At 37.1% G+C, this 19,592-nt stretch overlaps 1 protein-coding gene across 2 annotated transcripts; it reads right to left on the bottom strand.

Moving 5' to 3' along the window:
- Positions 1-799: 799 nt before the first annotated feature.
- Positions 800-5,621, bottom strand: LOC146667414 (uncharacterized). 2 transcript variants are annotated; one of them, XM_085409085.1, is made up of 6 exons: positions 5,495-5,621; positions 3,905-4,814; positions 3,539-3,635; positions 3,055-3,165; positions 2,440-2,606; positions 800-2,107 (listed from the first exon to the last, which is right to left on the bottom strand). In XM_085409085.1, the coding sequence occupies exons 2-6, from the start codon at positions 4,810-4,812 to the stop codon at positions 1,645-1,647; spliced, it is 1,746 nt and encodes a 581-aa protein (XP_085265211.1). In that variant the 5' UTR covers positions 4,813-4,814; positions 5,495-5,621; the 3' UTR covers positions 800-1,644. The 2 variants fall into 2 exon arrangements, with proteins under 2 accessions (XP_085265211.1, XP_085265212.1); XM_085409086.1 differs by lacking the exon at positions 3,905-4,814 and having other exon boundaries at positions 5,495-5,614.
- Positions 5,622-19,592: the final 13,971 nt, after the last annotated feature.

Raw genomic sequence — 19,592 nt, 5'->3', positions numbered from 1 at the left:
GTCTAAATAACCCAAAATGTGATGTCCACATGTGTGGACGCCAGGCTGGAGTAAAGTGTTAGAGCTATTTATACCTATGTAAACTTTTATACACTGGTTTTTACCTGTCTTGTTTCAGAAAGGTTTAAAAGGGTAATGTCCACAGTTTATTTGTTTATTTATTTGTTTGAATTCAACATATTTTATTAAAGTAATTGAGCTTGAACACAGAAAAAACTGAATCAAATAATCATAAAATCAAATCACTTGCACTATACTGAAGTCTAATCTACTCTGAGCTAATGCCGGTTTCCAACACTAATGATCGGGTGAAGGAGAGATATGAGGGTGTGCACGGCCACTGGTGCTCTTATCCCTGTTCTTTGTGATACAATCCAACAGGAAAGCAGTCAAACCCTTGGACATTAGCCAAGTTAACGTTCACAAATATATACACACAGAGGAACTCTGAGCCCCAATGTCAGCATTAGCACAAACATGCCACTTCATACCAAATCTCAGTGTGAGGTCAGGTGTTAGTCTCATTCCATTATTCTGGCTATATTTTCTTACTCATTACTATTAAACTTATACTTAAGACTAACTATTAACAAAATCACACCCCAATAACTCTGTTATTACACTTTGTATTTAATCATAAAAAGGCTGGATGTTGAAACCTTTTACTTCTATTTTGTATGAGCCAGGATTCTCAACAGCTGATACTCTATGTCCAAAAAGTGACAGGTATCGTTTTATGGAGCAAAAAACTTAAGAGCGCATATTTTATAAATAATACCAACAATTACAAATGCAGACCTTTAATAGTAATAAGTAATCCTTTATTTATAATGCATAGCAATATAAAAATAGTAACATATGAAAATATTACAATGGGCACAGATGAATTTGTATCAAAAACAGCAACCAAGCCAAAGTAATGAATAACACACATAAATAACAACTGCTTGAGAGACCAAACAATTTCTTTTCATCTGTTCCTTGGCAGAAAGTTAAGACAGCTATTCAGCTTTAGGTTTCAATAAACAGAAGTAATGGATGCAGTCCCTTTGAAATGTCACACAAAAGTCTACTTGTGCATATACTTAGCTTTAACTCTTCTCTTTTTTGTTTTGTATTCCAAAAGGTTTTCATTTTCTCCAGAGGATGTCTCTCTTTCAGTGGTTATCGACTGTTCACATTCATTTTCAGACTGTTGGAATGTCGATGCTGGCCGAACGTTTCTTGCTAGAATACAATGGCCTAATTTTGCGTGCATTATCTGTCATCTTTATTTCGTACTGGCATATACTTTTGCCTACTTGTTTTGTTTTTAAGACATTTGTATGCAGTTCATCTATCATTGCAGTAATACCCTCTGGAATGAATGCCCACTGTTTAACTGTGTCTAAAACAGCATTTAGTTTTCCAACTGCATCTTCTGTGCATTTTTTGTCTGTGCTTTCAACTACAGGAGTGTCATTCAAAGTTGATAGAGGACTTTTCAGAGAGTTTTTCATTTGTTTAAAATGGCTACAAGCCACCTTCAGGCAAGCACATGTGTTATAGTGAGAGAACGTACAACAAGTGCACTGAAGTGTTTCAGCCGATGCAAAAAAACACAGATTTCCAAACAAACTTGGCATTTTTATCACTTTCAAGTCCTCACAGTGTACAAAGTAATGCCTTTCTTTCACTGCAATTCTTGCCAAGGTCTGTTTCCATGTTTGGATAGATGTCATTGTCAGCCTCTGCTAATTTTGCAAGTAGCACTAGATGCTTGCAAAGAAGTCCTCGTAAGCCATATGTACAGTTGCAGTAGGACTCAACAAGGCAGACATCATACACCATGTCTTCTCTTGACTCAGATGGGACTTGATATGCATTAACTCCATGGCTGTTCTTGACTGTAATTTTAAGAGCCCAACCACTTTCCATCAGTCTTGAAGCAGAGTCTGAAACTTGAGACAAGGTGTCAGCAAACCTGTTTTTCATGCGGCCCACATCTTGCAGGGTTTTTATGACTGAGAAGTAGTCGTCGGCCTTCCCTAGGAGCACTTCAATCAGATCATCCAGACGCCTATTCTTGTAGCCAGATAAAAACTGGTATTTCAGGCGGTGGAAAAATCTGAAAAACAGTTATTTGAAATGATTAGTAACTGTAATTGAAGGAATTTAAAGTTTTAATCAAGACTGTATTATTTTTTAAAAAATTGGAATACCTATTGCACACGTCTTTTATAAAGGAATGCTCTGTGCCGGTTTAGCTGATTTAGGCAAATCCACCTACTCTGTTTTTTGTTGTGATAACATAAAAAACGCTGCTAGAATTTAAAGGATTTGCCTAAAACCTGTTCTGGCAATGACATGACGAACCTACTCAGTTTAGCCTCTTGGATTAAAGCATAATATCTTTTTTTCAGCAATACAATTGAATGAGGTCAAAATATTAAATCATACCTTTCAATCACATTGTTTGTTTCAGAACGAGCGTGACTGAAGCGACGGCCGTAGTCACACCACATGTGGCCAATGCCTTCCCAGTGCTTCTGAAAATACTGGCACACCAAAGGGTATTGCTTAAATGTCTGGCAGAACTCTGCTGATGTGGCTTTAAAGTCGTCCTCCTAAGAGAATTGGATGCAACAGAATATATTTCAATCCATTTAACAGACCTATTGAAATCTTTAATATTATGTATTGAAGCCCTTTTCCTTTTATTGAATAACATTAAGAATTTTAAGTTATTAATAATATGTCGTGTTTTTGTATTAAGAAGCAATTATTTCTTCCCTTACAATGGCTAAGAAGGAACACTAAACCTATAAGCATATTTGGTTTCAGCATCTGTCTGTGAAAGAATCCCACTCACAAGTTCTACTGCACAGTGGGTGACACAATGATGTTCTGCACAGCTTAAGTACTTGTTTTGATAAGCAAGATAAGAAGCCAGTTTTAGAAATTGTTTCAAAAATCTATTTTGTATCTCTCTGTAACTTTTTTTAGCAACTGAAAGTTATTATGCTCTTAGTGTAATCAAGAAATCAAAATGTGAAATAGACAAATTACACTTACAGATGTGCAAGCTTTCAGCTTACAAAAGAAAGAAATGATTTCATTTCTCTTTTGGGTGTTAGAAAGCCCATGGACCCCGGACTCTGATTTTGAAAGCCATCGATTAACAGCCTGTGAATGTAAGAGAAAAAAAGTTAATCTGGAGAGAGAGACAGAGGAGCAGCTGTACAAAAAGCATAAAAGAAAGCTGACGTCCAAAAATAACTTTGTCACTCACTGGACAAGAGGACCTGTGCATTACAGAAATCAACCAGGCAAACATATTTTTAAATGTCAAAAAGAGCTTTGGGAAGCAGCCACCAGAAGATGACTGCACTGTGGTCTTAAATGGATGGACATAGTCACTCAACATTTTATCCCTTTATATTCATTAACCTGAGTAGGTGAATATCACAATGAGGCAAATCATAACAACAGGACCCTGTTGTAAAAATGTGTTTCAGGTGCATCTTAGACAACGTGAAAAGAAAACAATGTGGTTTACCTGCAAGACATGGTACCAGCATAGAAGGATAGCTGACTCTGGAAAAACCTTCTGCAAAGCATTTATTTCCGCAAAGTCTTTGTCAACCATAAATGCTCTACAGAAAAAAAAGAAAACACTAAATGAGATTAAACAGTATGAAAATGTTTTTGCTATCTCAAAGCACCACTTCAATGCCAAATTAAACATTTCAACTCACAAGTAGATATATAAAATACTGCATACAGCCTATAGGAATAACTTTAACAACTGGAAAGGAAAGTTTTTTGCAGCCCATGCTGCAGCTATAGCATTAGATTCTGGCATGTTATAACTTTTTTGAAAAGGAATTATTTCAAAATTAATAGCTGTCAATGTATTATTTACCTCGGGGAAGTTGGGAAATGCTCACAAACTATTCCAAGAACAGTTTCCAGGGTTTTCTGACTTTCGTTGCTGACAATAGCATAGGCCACAGGGACTCCATGCCCATGATCATCTCTTACAACAAGTGTGAATAAGGGAAATGAATACTGGTTAACGCAGTGCGTGGTGTCAACAAATACTAACTGTTTTGCATAGTTCTCCATGTTTGATTTCATTACAGGTGTCTGCAAAACAATCATTAGTTCTTGGTCAGATGTGTATGGTTGATAGAAGAGAACATGTTCTTGATGTTTTCCATTAAGTAAGGTATGTACACATTGACTGTCTCCACAGTTAAAGTGCTTCTTCCTCATCATGCAGGTTCTAACACTGTCAATGTCACGTGGTGTGACAAAATGCTCTCTGTTGTGAAGATCTCTGTGTCCATGTTCTTTGGCCCATTTATGACATTCGGTTAGTATGATGGCTGGCTTAGTTCCAAGGGAAAGCAGTTCCTCAATCTTCCTCCTCAAATCACTGGAAATATTGTTGAAATGTGCGTCTTTTGGGTCCGAAGGATCATGCCCATCATGCTTATCATATGTACGCTGCACGATGACTGTGTGGTCTTTCCAACATTTGAGTACTTTAAATGAAACATAGGCCTTACAGCCCACTGCTCTGTAGCTGTTTCGACTTTTTTTCCCAGCTCTGATGCAGTTGAATTTGTAATAGTCTCTTTTCCTGTCTTTACCTGAGGCAACATTTAAACATTTATAATGTCCATGAAGGGTTAATGAGTTCAATTTTTCTAACACAACACTGAATGGGTCCTCCTGGCATTGTGACACATGCACACAAAGTTGTGTGTCTTTTCCAGTTCTTTTTTTTTCGTCATTCAGAACACTTCTTCTAATTATGTCGTCCATTTCTGGTGGAAAAATAACGAAGGTTTAATTAGTCAATATTCATTAATTCATTTTAACTTGTTTTGGGGTTTTTTGCAATACAATGTAAATATTAAATATAATATTAAAAAAAAAATATATATAAAATAATATAAAACAAACAGGGGCTAAAAGAAGCTAAACTTTCATATGGTATGTCTCTGGCAACTTTAACATGATGTCCCAGGGACAACATCTACACGATGTCCCAGGGACAACATCTACGCGATGTCCCAGGGACAACATCTACGCGATGTCCCAGGGACAACATTTACGCGATGTCCCAGGGACAACATCTACGCGATGTCCCTGGGACAAATTTGTAAATTTCTGGATTACTGTTAATCTCCATAGAATCAAGAACTCATGTCCAGTTTCACAGCTATGGACCAGTTAATTATGTTTCCAGGTGATAGTTTGATTCATAGATTCAGCACACAACCATAAGTCTAGGCCTTTTAGTCCAGATTCTCTTCACTTATGTTTGTAAAATGATCAGGGAAGCTACTGCAATTTTGCCTGACCCAACCCCTGGGCCACGAAACACCCAAAAAGTTGGGGAACGCTGGTCTAGAGAACACTGGTTAGCTAATGCTGTCGTCAAGTAGCCTATCGCTAGCAAACAAACAGCAAGCCAAGTGAGGAACATATGTATAATGCTTACCGTTTATTAAAGGAAAGTATCCTAAATTGACTTCAAATTCGGCGGACAGGCGGCGGTTTTTCGCTTCTTCACTTGTATTTCGAAATACTCGAAGGCGGGTATTTCGAAGTCGCAAAGGAATGACGTCACAAGAAGGTGATTGGTCACTTGCAATGTTGAACCTGGAACAACATTAATTATGATGATGTGGGAACAATGCTGACACGAGGAAATCAGATCGTCCGAAATTATAGGTGATCATTTATTTATTTATTTTTAACCCGTTGTATCCAGTAGTTTTAGCAAGCAGACTCATGGTCTGAATGCTTTGTTCTACCAAACACATTTGCTTTGCCAAGAGGAGTGCTATAGACTCTCTATAGGTCCCTCTTTTTCTTTATACATCTATTTTATATAATTATTTAAATTATTTTCTGTGTAGTTATATAAAGCCAGAGCTGACAGGTGGTAAAAGAGAGAAGAAGGAGGAGGAAAAGAAAAGGGACAGAAAGTGAGATACAAAAAAGGTGGGGAAGTGAAAAAAATAACAAAGCACACATGAGCACACTAGGTCTTCAACTGCTGCATCTTTAATGAAACACACTAAAAAAATAAATAGCACCTCAAAGACAAAAAATAACTAACCAGAAAACAAAACAAAACAAAAAACAGAAGTACCCCAGAGACCCAGAGGCCACGGGCAGCTGACCCCACCAGATGCCGGCCATCACAGGACGAGCTGAGGTATTTAAATCTAACGTAAATATGTTTAACATGTTTTGATGGATTTATTTACTTTGTCCTCGTCTTTTGGCTGCTCACTTTAGGTCACTAGAGTGGCTTATCTGCCTCCATCTCACCCTATCCCTAGGATCCTTCTCTGTCACACCAACCTTCTCCATGTCCTTCTTCACGCCATTCACGAATTTCCTCTGTGGTCTTCCTCGTTTCCTTTTGTCTGGCAGCTCCATATTTACCGTAACAACTGTCCTTTCTCTGCTTATTTCCAAACTATCTCAACCTTGCCTCTCTAGCTTTTTCTAAAATTTATGACATTCTTGTTTAACACATGTTGGACTATGATCTCATAGACCTTCACAAGTGCTTGAGGCCAGATTTATTCCTTGCCTTCCATTTTATGCCCGGACATGTCAGGGCAGCTGTCCACTTGCACACAGATGGTACAAACTAAAGATCCTAATGATCTAAATACATTATTTTGAACACTTTTACTAGAAGATGTTTTATTGAGATATCAAGATGAATGATGAAAGTAAAAAAAAAAAAAAAAATAGAAGTAAGAATGAGGGCTGTTGAGTGTCCTTGTTTAGAATTATTGTGCATTTTAGATTATAGTATCAGTGTACTAGTTTCAGGTATTACCATCAACCCACGTGTGTCAGGGCTCTGTGTGCAGGCAGATGGAGAGGAGGATCCAAATGCGAGGCTCGGACACTGAATACACCTCAAAACCTCAGCTTTATTGCTGGCACGAAAACAAAACATGAAGTGACCACTGACTACTGAGAACAGAAACAGATAGGCATAATCTGATGGTACGACACGACGCAGAGCACAGGAAAACACAGGCCTAATATACACAGGGTGGTAATCAGGGAATGGGCAACAGGAGGGAGACACAGCTGGGAGGGATTGGACTCACGAGACAGGGGGAGCAAAGCTGCACACACTAACATAAGATGTGGACTTTCACAATAAGACAGGAAACATGAATCACTAAACAAAGACGCAGACACTGAGAGACAGCCTAGACACTGAACTAAACCTGCAATAAACACGAGAACACAACCAAGGAGCAAATCCTAAAACAGAAACAGAAACCTATAATTCTCATAATGGTCAACAATGTAAAAGAATCAAAATACAAAATTAAACCAAGACACGAGAAACTCAAAATACTGGGTCAAAACTGACCCAGAACCGTGACAATGTGACCCTGAACTGTAAAGTTGGTTAAGAAAATGATTAATAAAAGCAACATAATTTTATGTTGTTTTTAAAACAGGATGGAGGCATTTTTTAGGTCAGCTAAAACAAAATCCTAATATCACCTTTTTTCGCCCAATAACAAAACCTTCATTTTTAGGTTATATTTTTGGCGATGGCCATAGATTTAGACTAAAAAATCAGAGGCTTCAGCACTTTTCTGTCAGTTAAAGAAACAAAAATATCCCTTCTACAGGTTGATCATTTACAAAAGTGATGTAGATGAAACTATCATCTACCAGACCCACTTTATAAAATTCTGCACATACAGTCTAGTTCAGCTGAAGACAAAGAACAGATATATAAAGCAAACAGTATCTCAATTTTTTTATTTGTCCAGTGCCTCGACTTTGAAGGGTTTTCTGCTCTGTGCTAAGAAATTGCTCAACAAACTTACACTTTTTTTTAAATTATAGAATCAGATTTACAGTGAATGGCATTTAATGTCATGTGTCACTGCTGTATAATTTTTTTTAAAATATATTATTTTAGCCCTTAGCCCTAATTTCAAAGACAATAACAAAATCTTGATATATTGTGAAAGACTGTAACTTACAGACTGTAAGATTTATTTATTTATTTTTAATTTAAATCTTATTTTGTAGCGCAGTAATAGTCTTGTACAACACAACACTGAGGAAGACTAGATATTTCAACAACACAGGAATGGGCAATGGGCCAAGAGATTTGGTCCCTTGAACTGCAAACCCTGAGGAAGAAACCCAAAGGCCAGAAAACAGTTGGCTGATATTTATTTATTTTCTGCAGAGGTGCTGATTTTTTTCCCCAAAGAACTTAGTACTTATCTGAGTGGACAAAGCCTCCATAAGCAAATAAGATTAAGATCACAATCTGGCCAAGTGCTTTATTAAAAAGATAAGGCTAATGAGAACGGCCTATGAGAACAGCTATGTCTCGTTGTCTGCTGAACAAAAGAAGAGCCTTTTTTTGCTATTATAGATTATTAATATATAATAATATATGATATTATAGCTATGAAAATGTTTTATTAGTCACAATTTCATATGTTATATTTGAAATAAAAAAAGGATACAATATTCCAAAGATTTGGAGCAATTATTATATTTACACAGATTATCCCAAAAGGCTTTTATTTCACCGCTTAAATAAATATCTGAGGGATAACAGCTTTCGCACAAAGCTACAATCTCTCAGAAGCCCCACAGATACTGCCCTAAAGCGCGTGTCGTGTTGTTATAGTACATTTTTTCCTGTTTGCTTTAGATAACAAATCTTTCGTTGACCCCGAGGGTTAGGAGAGCATTACAAATTAATCCCAGTTTTAATAAGTCTGTCTTAAGCCTGGGATCTTTGCTCGAAAAGAAAGAAAGAAAGAAAAAGGGGGAGGGAGAGAAGAAAGGGATCCGAGAGGAAAAGAAATATATTAAACCCTGTGATCACAGGCAGCTTTTCTTGTTTGTTATCCCTCCGTTTTACCTTTAATCCAATACTTGCTAATCCAATTTGTCTTTTGGGCTCCAACCCTAACTTCTCCTTATCTTACAGCTTTCTCTTAAATGTGCCGGAGCCTCCAGAGTCAGTGACTGCACTTCATTTCCCAGTGTTGCTGGAGCAAACTGATGTATGTGAAAAAAAAGTTTGGAGGAAAAGGGAAAAAAAGGAAATTGTTGCATGTTAACTGCTCATAACGATGAACATAAAACATAAGAGACTGCTATAGACAAGTTGTAGCTTCAGCCTGAATATGCATGAAGAGCCATAATCAGATCTTGGGCATTCACTCACTGAAGGGGAATATTGGGCAATACAAAGGGATTGATTTAATTACTTGGAGTGGGCCTGTGCTTTGGAGCTGCCTTGTTAGGAGGGAATGAAAAGGCTGGCAGTATCCTTGTGCTATTTTTGAGGGGGGGGGGGGGGGGGGGGGGTGGAGAGGTTGAAGAAGGGTGGAGGGGGTGAAGTTGCAGATGGTGGGGGTACAGAGGTAGTCTAGCTTCTTAAGTCACCAAAGTAATCCCGGGTATGAAGCTCTCCCAATTGAAAGGACCTGCATTGGTTGCAAAAAATGAACATGGTGCATTCTCTGTTTAATGTCCTCTGGTTTAATAACCTTCTTTCTGGGGTAAATTGCAGTGTATCACACACACATTTGTCCTTGTATTGAAAGCTTTCAAATTTATTGTCTTTTCACCCGTGCTGTTTCCTGAACGCTGCTAAAGCTGACAAAGGATTGTGATAAACTAATTCTGACTTACTGGCTTTGATGTAGCTTAACAACAAATTTATTCTTTAAATTCGTTACTTTTTTCTGGCTGTTGAACTTGTTCCGTTGCAATTATCATGAATAGTGTAGCAAGACAATGAATTTTATTGGATGACTGTCTTTAACTGTTAAAATCACTTGAAGAAGCACATCAACTATACTTCCCACCCACATAAACTTATATAAAGTGAACTGGTTTCACATATGTACTAATTTTTTCTTCAAGTTTCTTCTCTTTGCTGCTCCCCTTTCAGGCAGTTGTCTTTGCCCAAAGATGACGACAGATTCAAGGGTCTTTAGAGGAAAACAAAGCACTTAAGATATTTTGAAGGGGGAGTAGATGTGAGACTCCAATGCAGAGCTCACCTGATAGATCCCTGAGAGGTGTATTCATCAAAAGGTCCTCTTTCTACCACATAGACTCACACAATAAGCCAGTCAAAGTGGATTCTAGTGCCTTTGCGCTCAACAGGCAGCGGTGACAACGAAGCCCTTAATCATCTCGTGACAAAAGCCAAAAGGCATCATCCCATTAAGCAGTGTGCTCTGCCGCTAATATGAGCTACTGCCCAGGAACCTTTCATAGGGCGTTCAGCTATTAAAGTGCTTCTGAACCAGCCAGCAGGAACCTAGACGGATTCACCTTTCATCTAGCAGCCTGTTGTTTGGTGGCTATAGTGAAGGCAAGCTCAAGATGTTAGTGATCTCATTACAGCGGTTGTGAGAAACAGCCTCCAAATTTGAGCATCTCTCTTCCTATTCGCATCCCTTTCAGTCTTTCCAACTCATGATTCATCCTGCGTCAAAGGCTTTGCCCTATCTTGGCCATAAATTGATTATTACTTCAGGTTCACAAATTTGCCATTTTCCCTGAAAAGTTTACTCATCCATACCCCCTGCAGCACTCTCTTTCTTATCCTTTCTTTTTGGGGAGGTACATTGAATGGGCGGCCAGGTTGAAAAGCAAGGAGGCCCCTAGCGTCACAAAAAACGTTCAGATTTCTCATTTAGTTGTCTTTATGCTGCAAGCGCCATGTGGTCCTTGAAGGTGTTGAAAACATGGGAAGCACTGGAGGGATCAGAGCAATCTCATTAGCATTCGCTCAGAATTGGAGTGGCCCGGCTGTATGGCAAGACCAAGTTCCCTGTTAGGCTTGAGACGGCTGTCTCAACTGCTGTACCCTCCTCCTCTTTGTGCCTTTGTGTTCTTTCAAGATTTTTTTTTTTGTTATGTCCGACTGCTTTTCTAGGTGGGATGTTGCAAATAGGATCATGGGAAAATGGATTGATCAAAATAAAAGTGAAATTACACAATGAAACACAGTGAAGTCATATTATTGTCCTATCTCCAAATGGAAAAGTACTGGGAGCTTTGAGGAAGACTCCAGCAATAAATCTGGTTAAAGCAAATAGACATTAGGTACCCAAAGTGAACTCAGTGGGTCAGAAGAAAGCTTTGATTATTTTGGATTTGTATACATTTAAATATAAGCCCATTTTATTCCAGGTTAGTGTTAAATATATGACTTTGTGTCTCAGACTTTATGCATATAAATAAAGTCAACTGTGTTAACCTAGAACATTAACTCAAAATAGTATGATTACATACCCTTTAGTTACATAGGACACACTGATTTCCTCTTGGTTTTCCATAGTGTCATCATTGCTATGACACTACCAACACTGAATTGTGTCAGGCTATGAAGCTTAGGTAGCTGCAGAGATGTAGTGATATAAATGAAATAAAATGAAACGGTATGGTTATATTAAAAAATAAAATAATAATGGGTGTCAGGATATGTGGATATATCAGGGATATGAGGACAAACAATGGAAACATCCTTCAGCCCTGGGATTTTGGCAACCTAATTAGCTAAAAGCAGAGATTAAAGAGAGAGATAAAATAGAGATTAAAAAAAATCTTTAGTCCATTATAGGTTTATGAACTGTTTTCTGGCTTTGCATTATAAAATAAAGTAAATTAAGAGCAGCTAACTTGCAGTGATCATTTTTCTCTGATCCAGCATAGCGTTTTTACTCAAGCAGAGTATCATTATTATTATTTTGTTTGTAATTTGGCGCTATGGCCAAAAAATGTTGCAAATGTAGTCACAGCATCATGTTTGTTGTCAGCTGTGTATGTGTGTTAATGGCCAGTATTTCAAATTAAAACTGATATTTTATTATTCAAACTGTTAAAGAAATTTCTCCAGGGATGACTGCAATAGTGCAAAAGATCTATTTTTAGCGTCAGACACTATTTCATTCAAGGTCGATGTCACGAGTTCTTTTATTCCTCACTTTCTCATTAGGAAGATTTTCAACATATTTCCTTATAGTAATTTCCTAAAAACCATGTAAATGTTACCAAAATCTTTCTGTTTAAATGGGGCAACAGTAACTGACGTATGGAAAACTGTAATGGACGTGGGTTTCACTCAAAGGGTTTATCTGCTAAATCCCAGCAGTTGGTCCTGTTATCATAGACAATGACACTAAATAATGTCAACAGCTCATTTCCACGAGATCTGGCCTTCTCGTTCTCAGTGTGTGTGTTTGTGTGTGTGTGTGTGCAGGAGAGTGTTTGTTATGGAGAGGCGTATATTAAGTGCTGGTGATGCAGCTCAAAAGCAGACTGACGTGGCTGATATTAAGCCACCTCTCCACTTTACTGAATAAAGTAGCGGCTAGAGATTTAATTTGTTGGTGCTGAGTCAACAAATTTCTCTCTTTTATTCAAGTGAAGCATTCAAATATGTTAATACTCTATGAATTTCATAAATTTTAAAACAAACCAAACAGATGTGTTGATAATCTGCAAATGAATGAACAATTAAAAAACAAACAAACATATTTCACAGATAAAATCCTAAATTGACCAGTTGAGTGACCAGTTGATAGAAATGATTGATGCAGGCTTCTTTGCGGTTTGTCTTCCCCAGAGCCTGCCCAGATTAAAGTCAGTCATGAGAGGGCGCATGAGTTGAAGACAGGGGAGTGAGCAAATCCAAAACACTTCAAAATTTGTCATTAGACACAAATGACATTCTTTCATTACTGAGTTTATCAGAGCAACCAGCCATAAGACGCAGGTTCATGCACCCTTGAGCACAAAGACTCAAGTTGTTTTACATTTACAGAATCATTTAACTTCTTTAATTATTCTTCAAATTACAATTGCAAATAAAGGTGCTGCCTGAGGTGGATATGCATGGCCTGCAAAAAGAGCAACATTTTTAATGATTACTTTTCACATCGAACCAAACTAATCTCCCATGGACAAGAAATGAATGAAAAAGGGAAGATTTTCTCTGCCATTCTACTTTAATGGAGGGTGCATCCATCATCAGGCGCACTGACTGTTCTGGACCAGATGTTGCCGAACTAACCAACAATTGGGCTGAAAATAGAAAAGGAGCCAGGGCAGGGAGGTTGGAATAAATTAATTGCTAATTTCTTAGTCTTTGTTGGAATTAGGCTCACTTCTTTCCACGTATGTGGTGTGTGAATGTCTATGAGCTAAACATTTTTTTCTTCTCTTGCCCCCCCCCCTCCCCCCACACACACCCGTCTTTGCTTTCCTGATGGTTAAGGGCCACCCAGAGGAGGTTGAGCGATGCAAAACCGAGGAGTAATCCCTCTGTTTATCTCGGCTTCGAAGCTCAGTCCCAACCTCTGCCTCTATTATCCAAAGGATTTAAGGCAAACTTTCATTTATTGGCCGGCCTCCGTTCTCTATCTCAGCTCCTGAGCTGAGGATACCCCTCCCCAACCCTCTGTCCCAATGTGAGTGGATTTGCATAGAGCAACAATGCATGTTGCTAGGGCAGTGGGCAGTCAGCGATGGGATAGGCCTGCTTAGAAGCACAGTTTGCTCAGGCAGCACATGGCTATAGAAGAATTTGGCCTTCTGGGGGGAAGGAGCCGCACCTGCGTGGCATAGCAGCCAGACCTTGCTATGCTATTAAAACAGCAGATGTACTGCAATACGGACACCTCCCCATTCACACAAATGAACAAACAGTGCAGGAACTGCTTGGCCAAAAATTTATAAATTTGGAGCTGGGGTGACGAACTGAAGTGGTTTGATTTTCTCAGATTCTCCTGAAATTTGCACAAGATTTTTAATAACTGCTACAATAACTTTAACACAGTGTGGAAATTGCTGAATTTACATTTTGGATTTGACTTTCTTAAACTATGAAAATCATTTCAACAAACCGCACTTGTTGCTAATTTGTAGGAAATGTCACAGGTGCCATTTTTTTCAAAATAATTTTGTTTAGATTTTGATACTACACTGCTCTGCAATAGTAATATAACAAAAACAATTACACTTTTCATGATTCAAAATTAATTCATGAAGTTCACGACCAAAAAATATTGTGACCATTACAAAAATTAAAGCAGACATAATGGAGTGGAGTGTTTCATACTAGTTGTTAAATATATCGATATAAATGTAAACAAAGATGCAAGCTCTGTCATAAAAGATTTTAAATAGATGGGTTCAAACATATATGCCACCAGATTTGTTTTGTCTACCCATTTAAAGAAACTGACTATAAATGAAGAATCAGGATGTTTTATAGTGTTTTACAAAAAAACTCTTTCATTTAAAAATCCTCCCAGTAAGCAAACACACAAAGAATGAGAAATCAGTAAATTAAAAAAAACCAAGCAACAACTAATAAACACTGCATTACATTAATTTGGCAGTCATATTGTCCAAGTGTCTTAAAATACACTTCACTTCCACAAGAAATATAATAAATGGTACAATAAACAACAAAATTAAAAACTACTATGTAAAAAATTTGCTTTTATATAATTTCATTAGGATTATACTACATTATTAATATATCCAGTGTGTTTGCATAGTGACTATTCTACAATTAAGCATACTGTAACTACCTATCAGAAAATCTACTTTAGTACCCAAATTAGACCCAATGTTCTATATTTTATTACTGAAAACAGTTATTGTGAAAAACATCAGAAACTAACCATCAGAATAAAATTATAATAAAAAACATACTACTATTAGTTATTATTTAACACACATTGGGATTTTTTGAAGACCAGTGCGGTCCCATAGTCAGTTACTACTATGAATACACCACAGCCAAATATTATAGTCTCAATTGCAAACTTCGAGCTCATTTCACCATGTTTTGATCCCTGTCATTGTTTGCGTGAAAGCGTTCATGAGGAGAGGGTGACCATATGTTCCTTGGTCTCTTGTGTATGAGTCCGTTGACTCTGCAGTGCTTGCCGTGAGTGCTGACGAAGCACAAAAGGGGGACACAATGTAAAGCAGTGACCTGCAGGGAGCTGAAATCCCCTTCAGTTACAGGTAAATAGAGACCACCCACCCTCACATCCACAAGAACTGGCCTTATCTCCACTTGCCGCAGACATCGTTTCCCTACAGAATAAAATAAAAAAACCAAAAACCAAAACAAAACAAACAACAATCTGTGGTTTGCTGAACCCAAAGTTTGTTTTCAGACACTAGTATCAACCTCAATAATGGAATCACTAATGTTATCTGTTTCCCAGTCATTCAATGGGGAATGACTATAAAGCTTTAACCAAATACTTACATATACTCATTGTAAGTATCTGTTCTACTTCTATTGTACATATTAACCAGCATCTGTGTGTGGACAGCAGAGAAAGAATTTCATTGTACAGAGAAATGCTTTTCTGTACACATGACAATAAACGCTTGAATCTTGAATGAGGTCAGTCAACCTATAATTCTGTGGAGGAAACCTATGGAGGAATATGCCCAAAACCATACAGTTAAGCTTTTGTAGTTTAGTGTTACAAAATGATCTTTAACTAAAGATATGAAAGTTTATTACAAAGTTTAATTTATTACAAAATTGTTACAAAAAGATGATCAAACATGCTATTAAAGAGCAAACAGTTTATGCAGATTATCTAAGCTGCAACTGGTAAAAGAACCCAGAAAAACACTCCTGAAATGTATGTTGAAGCAGGAAAGTGTGTCTTGTATGAGTTTAGTTCCAGTTTGTTTATTTTCAGTGCCAGACTTTTCTTAAATTCACTGACAATGCAAATGTAAAGTTTTACATTTGAACCAGGACTATTGCCAAGGTCCTATGCAGCTAGGATATTTATTTTGGTCCTGGCCAAAAGCAACACATCTATTGAATAGATCTGCATCTGTATTATATTTTGTTTCTGTCTTACTTATTTTTTTGGCATTTATATTGAACTATATACCATTAAATTGAGTTTGTTCCACTCCCCCAGCCTTAGCATATTCTCTTCTCAACCCATGTTTGGAGCAGGTCAGCTTTAGCTACTGTTTTCACTGTTGATTATGAATCTGACGGATTATGCTTTTAACACTTAAATACTCCATAAGTTTGTCTGCAGGAAGAACATAACATAAAAATTACAGTTTTGGTGACATCAGTGACTTGATAGTCTTCATCAGTGCTAGCTGTATGGATTTTGCAGCAAGGGTAGGTTTGTGTACAAGAATTTTGTTTTATATACTTTTGTTAGTCAAAACAACACAAATCATTTAAAAAGTTCCTAGCTCATAGGGAAAAGCAAAGAATTAAAATACTCTGAAGTTAACTTCCTATTTATATACTTTTTTATGAAAAATAAATCACTTATGCCTATATGTTTTTGTAACTGATATATCCAAAATCTATATGTGGCCATATATACTTTTAAATATGACTTATTTAAATGATGTAAGCAGATGCAGACCTTCATAAATAAATACAAGCTAAAGGCCTTGTATCTAACAGTTCTTACAGACGGACTCGTCATCAATCATCATTAATTTTAAAGATAGTAACAGGTGGGTTTGAGGTACTTTTTACTTAAAAAAAGTTCTTCTTATCAACTGTGAAACTGTAAAACTGCTTTTCTGCAGACTAAGAGAAGAAGAGACGTTGCTGTGTTTGAGTGGGCTGAGCCAGCTGATAGCACACAGCGCTAAAATATGTTGACAGTCAGCTCTTCCCTGCATAATTGACTCCACCTCCCCCATTAGCGCAGCTCTGTTTGGCTCCCCAGGGCATGTGTTAGAACAAATTTGAGAAGTGTCATATTGCACGCATTTCAACAGGGCCAACAGGGTTAGACTCACATTAGTGTAATGAATCAATCTGCTTTGCTAATGGCTGATCTAACTCCATTAGCACCAGGAGCCGTCTGAGGCGTCAGATTCCACCAGGGAAGGAAGATTTCACCTCATCTGTAAAATCATGGTATTACTAATAAAGGAAACGGATAAAATGAACAAGTTGGGGGAATAAATAAATGAACTTCAACGGCGTTGACATTCAAATAATAGCGATCGAAGAACATCATTTTTATCTTCTCGTTTTTTTAATTGTTTTTTCTTCTTTTTTAATTGATTAATTTTTATAACAAAATAGATAAATACATAATTAGTAGTGACTTTCTGAGTGCTGACCTTTCTGAATCTGAAAGACAGTCAGTTGGTAGTATCTATATATTCATGTTCAGCATGTCATACCAAACAAAAAATAATATCTGATTTAGCTCAAGGACTGGTTCGATTGGAAACCAAAATCATTCATTTGTGATAATCACAATACCTGAAACACTGTTGACAAATGGCAGTGATGGGTACTTTTAGCATGTGAATGGAGGCAGATTACTGGGAGAGATTCAGTCTTTGCAGATTAACTGATATGGAAAGGATGACAGGCTGTCGGCAAGCAGTTGATAGCCACCTGCTGATCCATCAGCACTGTTGTTATGTTTTAAACTTATCTACCTGCTTTGCACAAATATTTGACAAGTGAACTTCTCTTATCCACAATCTTTTCACATTAAACCCACATTGTGTTTTGAAAATGGGATGGGTGCTAAAGTTGCTTTAAGATTTGTAAAGTAGCGTAGTAGACGTTTATGCATCTTTAAAACCTTCTGCAGGACGTTTTAAAATGCATTTTGATGAGAAAGAAAGAACTCACTCAGTGACGTCCACACAGGAGCTGATTAATCATCACTTAACTGCATAACTGTCTTTAACCTCTGATCAGTGTTACAAGTTTCAATAGTACAAGTATAAATAGCCTGACAAATATACATCTTCTGAACTCTAGGCTTTTTCCATCAGATTTCAAACATATCAGTGAAGGTCATTTGATGCAAGAGAACATCGACATTCAACAAGCGAACATTTGTAATTTATCACTTTTTATTATCCCTTTATTATTAAAATGATCCTATGCCAGTTTCACTCTGTCTACTGTTCTGCAGAATGCCATCCATCCATCCATCCATCCATCCATCCATCCATCCGTCAAAGTCATGGTACAGGATGACATGTTGGTTCCTTTTCTGATTGCCAAACCTATGTTTCTCTCTGACTAAGTGTTTCAGTGTTGCAATGTTGTTGACCCATGGATGGACACAGATTATGTAATCAATTTAATGGATTAAATTGATGAATTATCAGTCATTAATAATTGAAGTCAATGGAAAAATGATAATAATCAAATAAACCTGTGATAATTTTTTGTGAGCATGAAATTCATACATCTTGCTTTGGGTCACTGTGAATCATTAATTAGTTGTGCATTACATAAGCACATGTACCTTCACAGACATTTAACAGCTCTGGTGTAAAATGCTAATCAATGAACTCAGAGATGCTGACAGGTGTAGATTAAAAAAAAAGTTTATTTGTACTCAGTATGTAACTCTGTTAGCTCCATACACAACTATTTTACATACATGTGTCCTTTGGTGTGTGTGTACGTTTGAATGGTCCTTGGAATCATCTTGCAATTACACCAGTAATTAAATATCAAATATTCTAATCCTTGACATGTTCTCCATAAACTGATCTCCCTCTGAGTCTTAAGGTTGGTTATATAAGTCTGCAAATAGAAACATTAATTTAATAATAATAATAATAATAATAATAATAATAATAATAATAATAATAATAATAATAATAACAACAATAATAATAATAATAATAATAACAATAATAATAATGCTGTAACCTTAAATCTTAACACTTAAAGCACCAAATACATACTTGAATATTTCTCTCTTAAAATTAGTAACTTAACTTTAACTAATAAAGTTTCTCATAACATAAAAGCATTGACATAAAGATCTCATGTCTTTCCACTTAAAGATTCCCAAGTTTTCTGATTTCTCTGAACCAACATAGTCTCACAGCAGGTTTATAGGATTTTTCCAAAAGGATTTTTAGTGTGACTTTCCAGTTTTACATGCATCACTGCTACTGTCTTTCTGACAAGAGTCCTGTTGACATGTCTCTGTTCTTACCGGCTCTGACCTCATTGGCATGGTTTCAGTGGCTTCCTCTGATGATATCCACAGCTGCAAATATTGTCTGTTCCTTCTCATCTCTCCCTCTCTTGGAGAGTACAACTGATACAAGCACACCAGTCATTTCCATTTCGTATCCTCAATTAGCTCCACCATGACTGGATTCCTGACTGAAGCGGAGGAAAGTCTTACACTCCATGTCTTCTGTTAAACTAAAGGCCTTGTTGTTGCTTTGCTTCAGCATTTCTGCCTCTGATTAGAGCTTTATCTGAACATTTTGGAATCAGTTTATTTTTAATGAGTGGAGAGTGGTGTGGATTTTTCATCTCATGAGCAGTTTGGCTGGGCTCATGCCAGTACGTGTTGTAGGAGTTGCACTCTAGCATATTAATGCTATGCCTTTTTCTTGGTGGTTATGTGGATTTGATTTGACATGCTTGGTGTCACAGACTCTACAAAAGTCTTTCCTCCCTGTCACTGTTATACTATTGACTGTTAGTTAGGTAACTGCTCTGGGATTCTAAATCTTGCAAA

This window comes from Rhamphochromis longiceps, linkage group LG6 (genome assembly GCF_057381845.1).
Source record: "Rhamphochromis longiceps isolate RC_006_pf linkage group LG6, R_longiceps_female_GT1.1, whole genome shotgun sequence".
NCBI classification, from domain to species: Eukaryota; Metazoa; Chordata; class Actinopteri; order Cichliformes; family Cichlidae; genus Rhamphochromis; species Rhamphochromis longiceps.
This window is presented reverse-complemented; position numbering and strand designations above follow the sequence as displayed.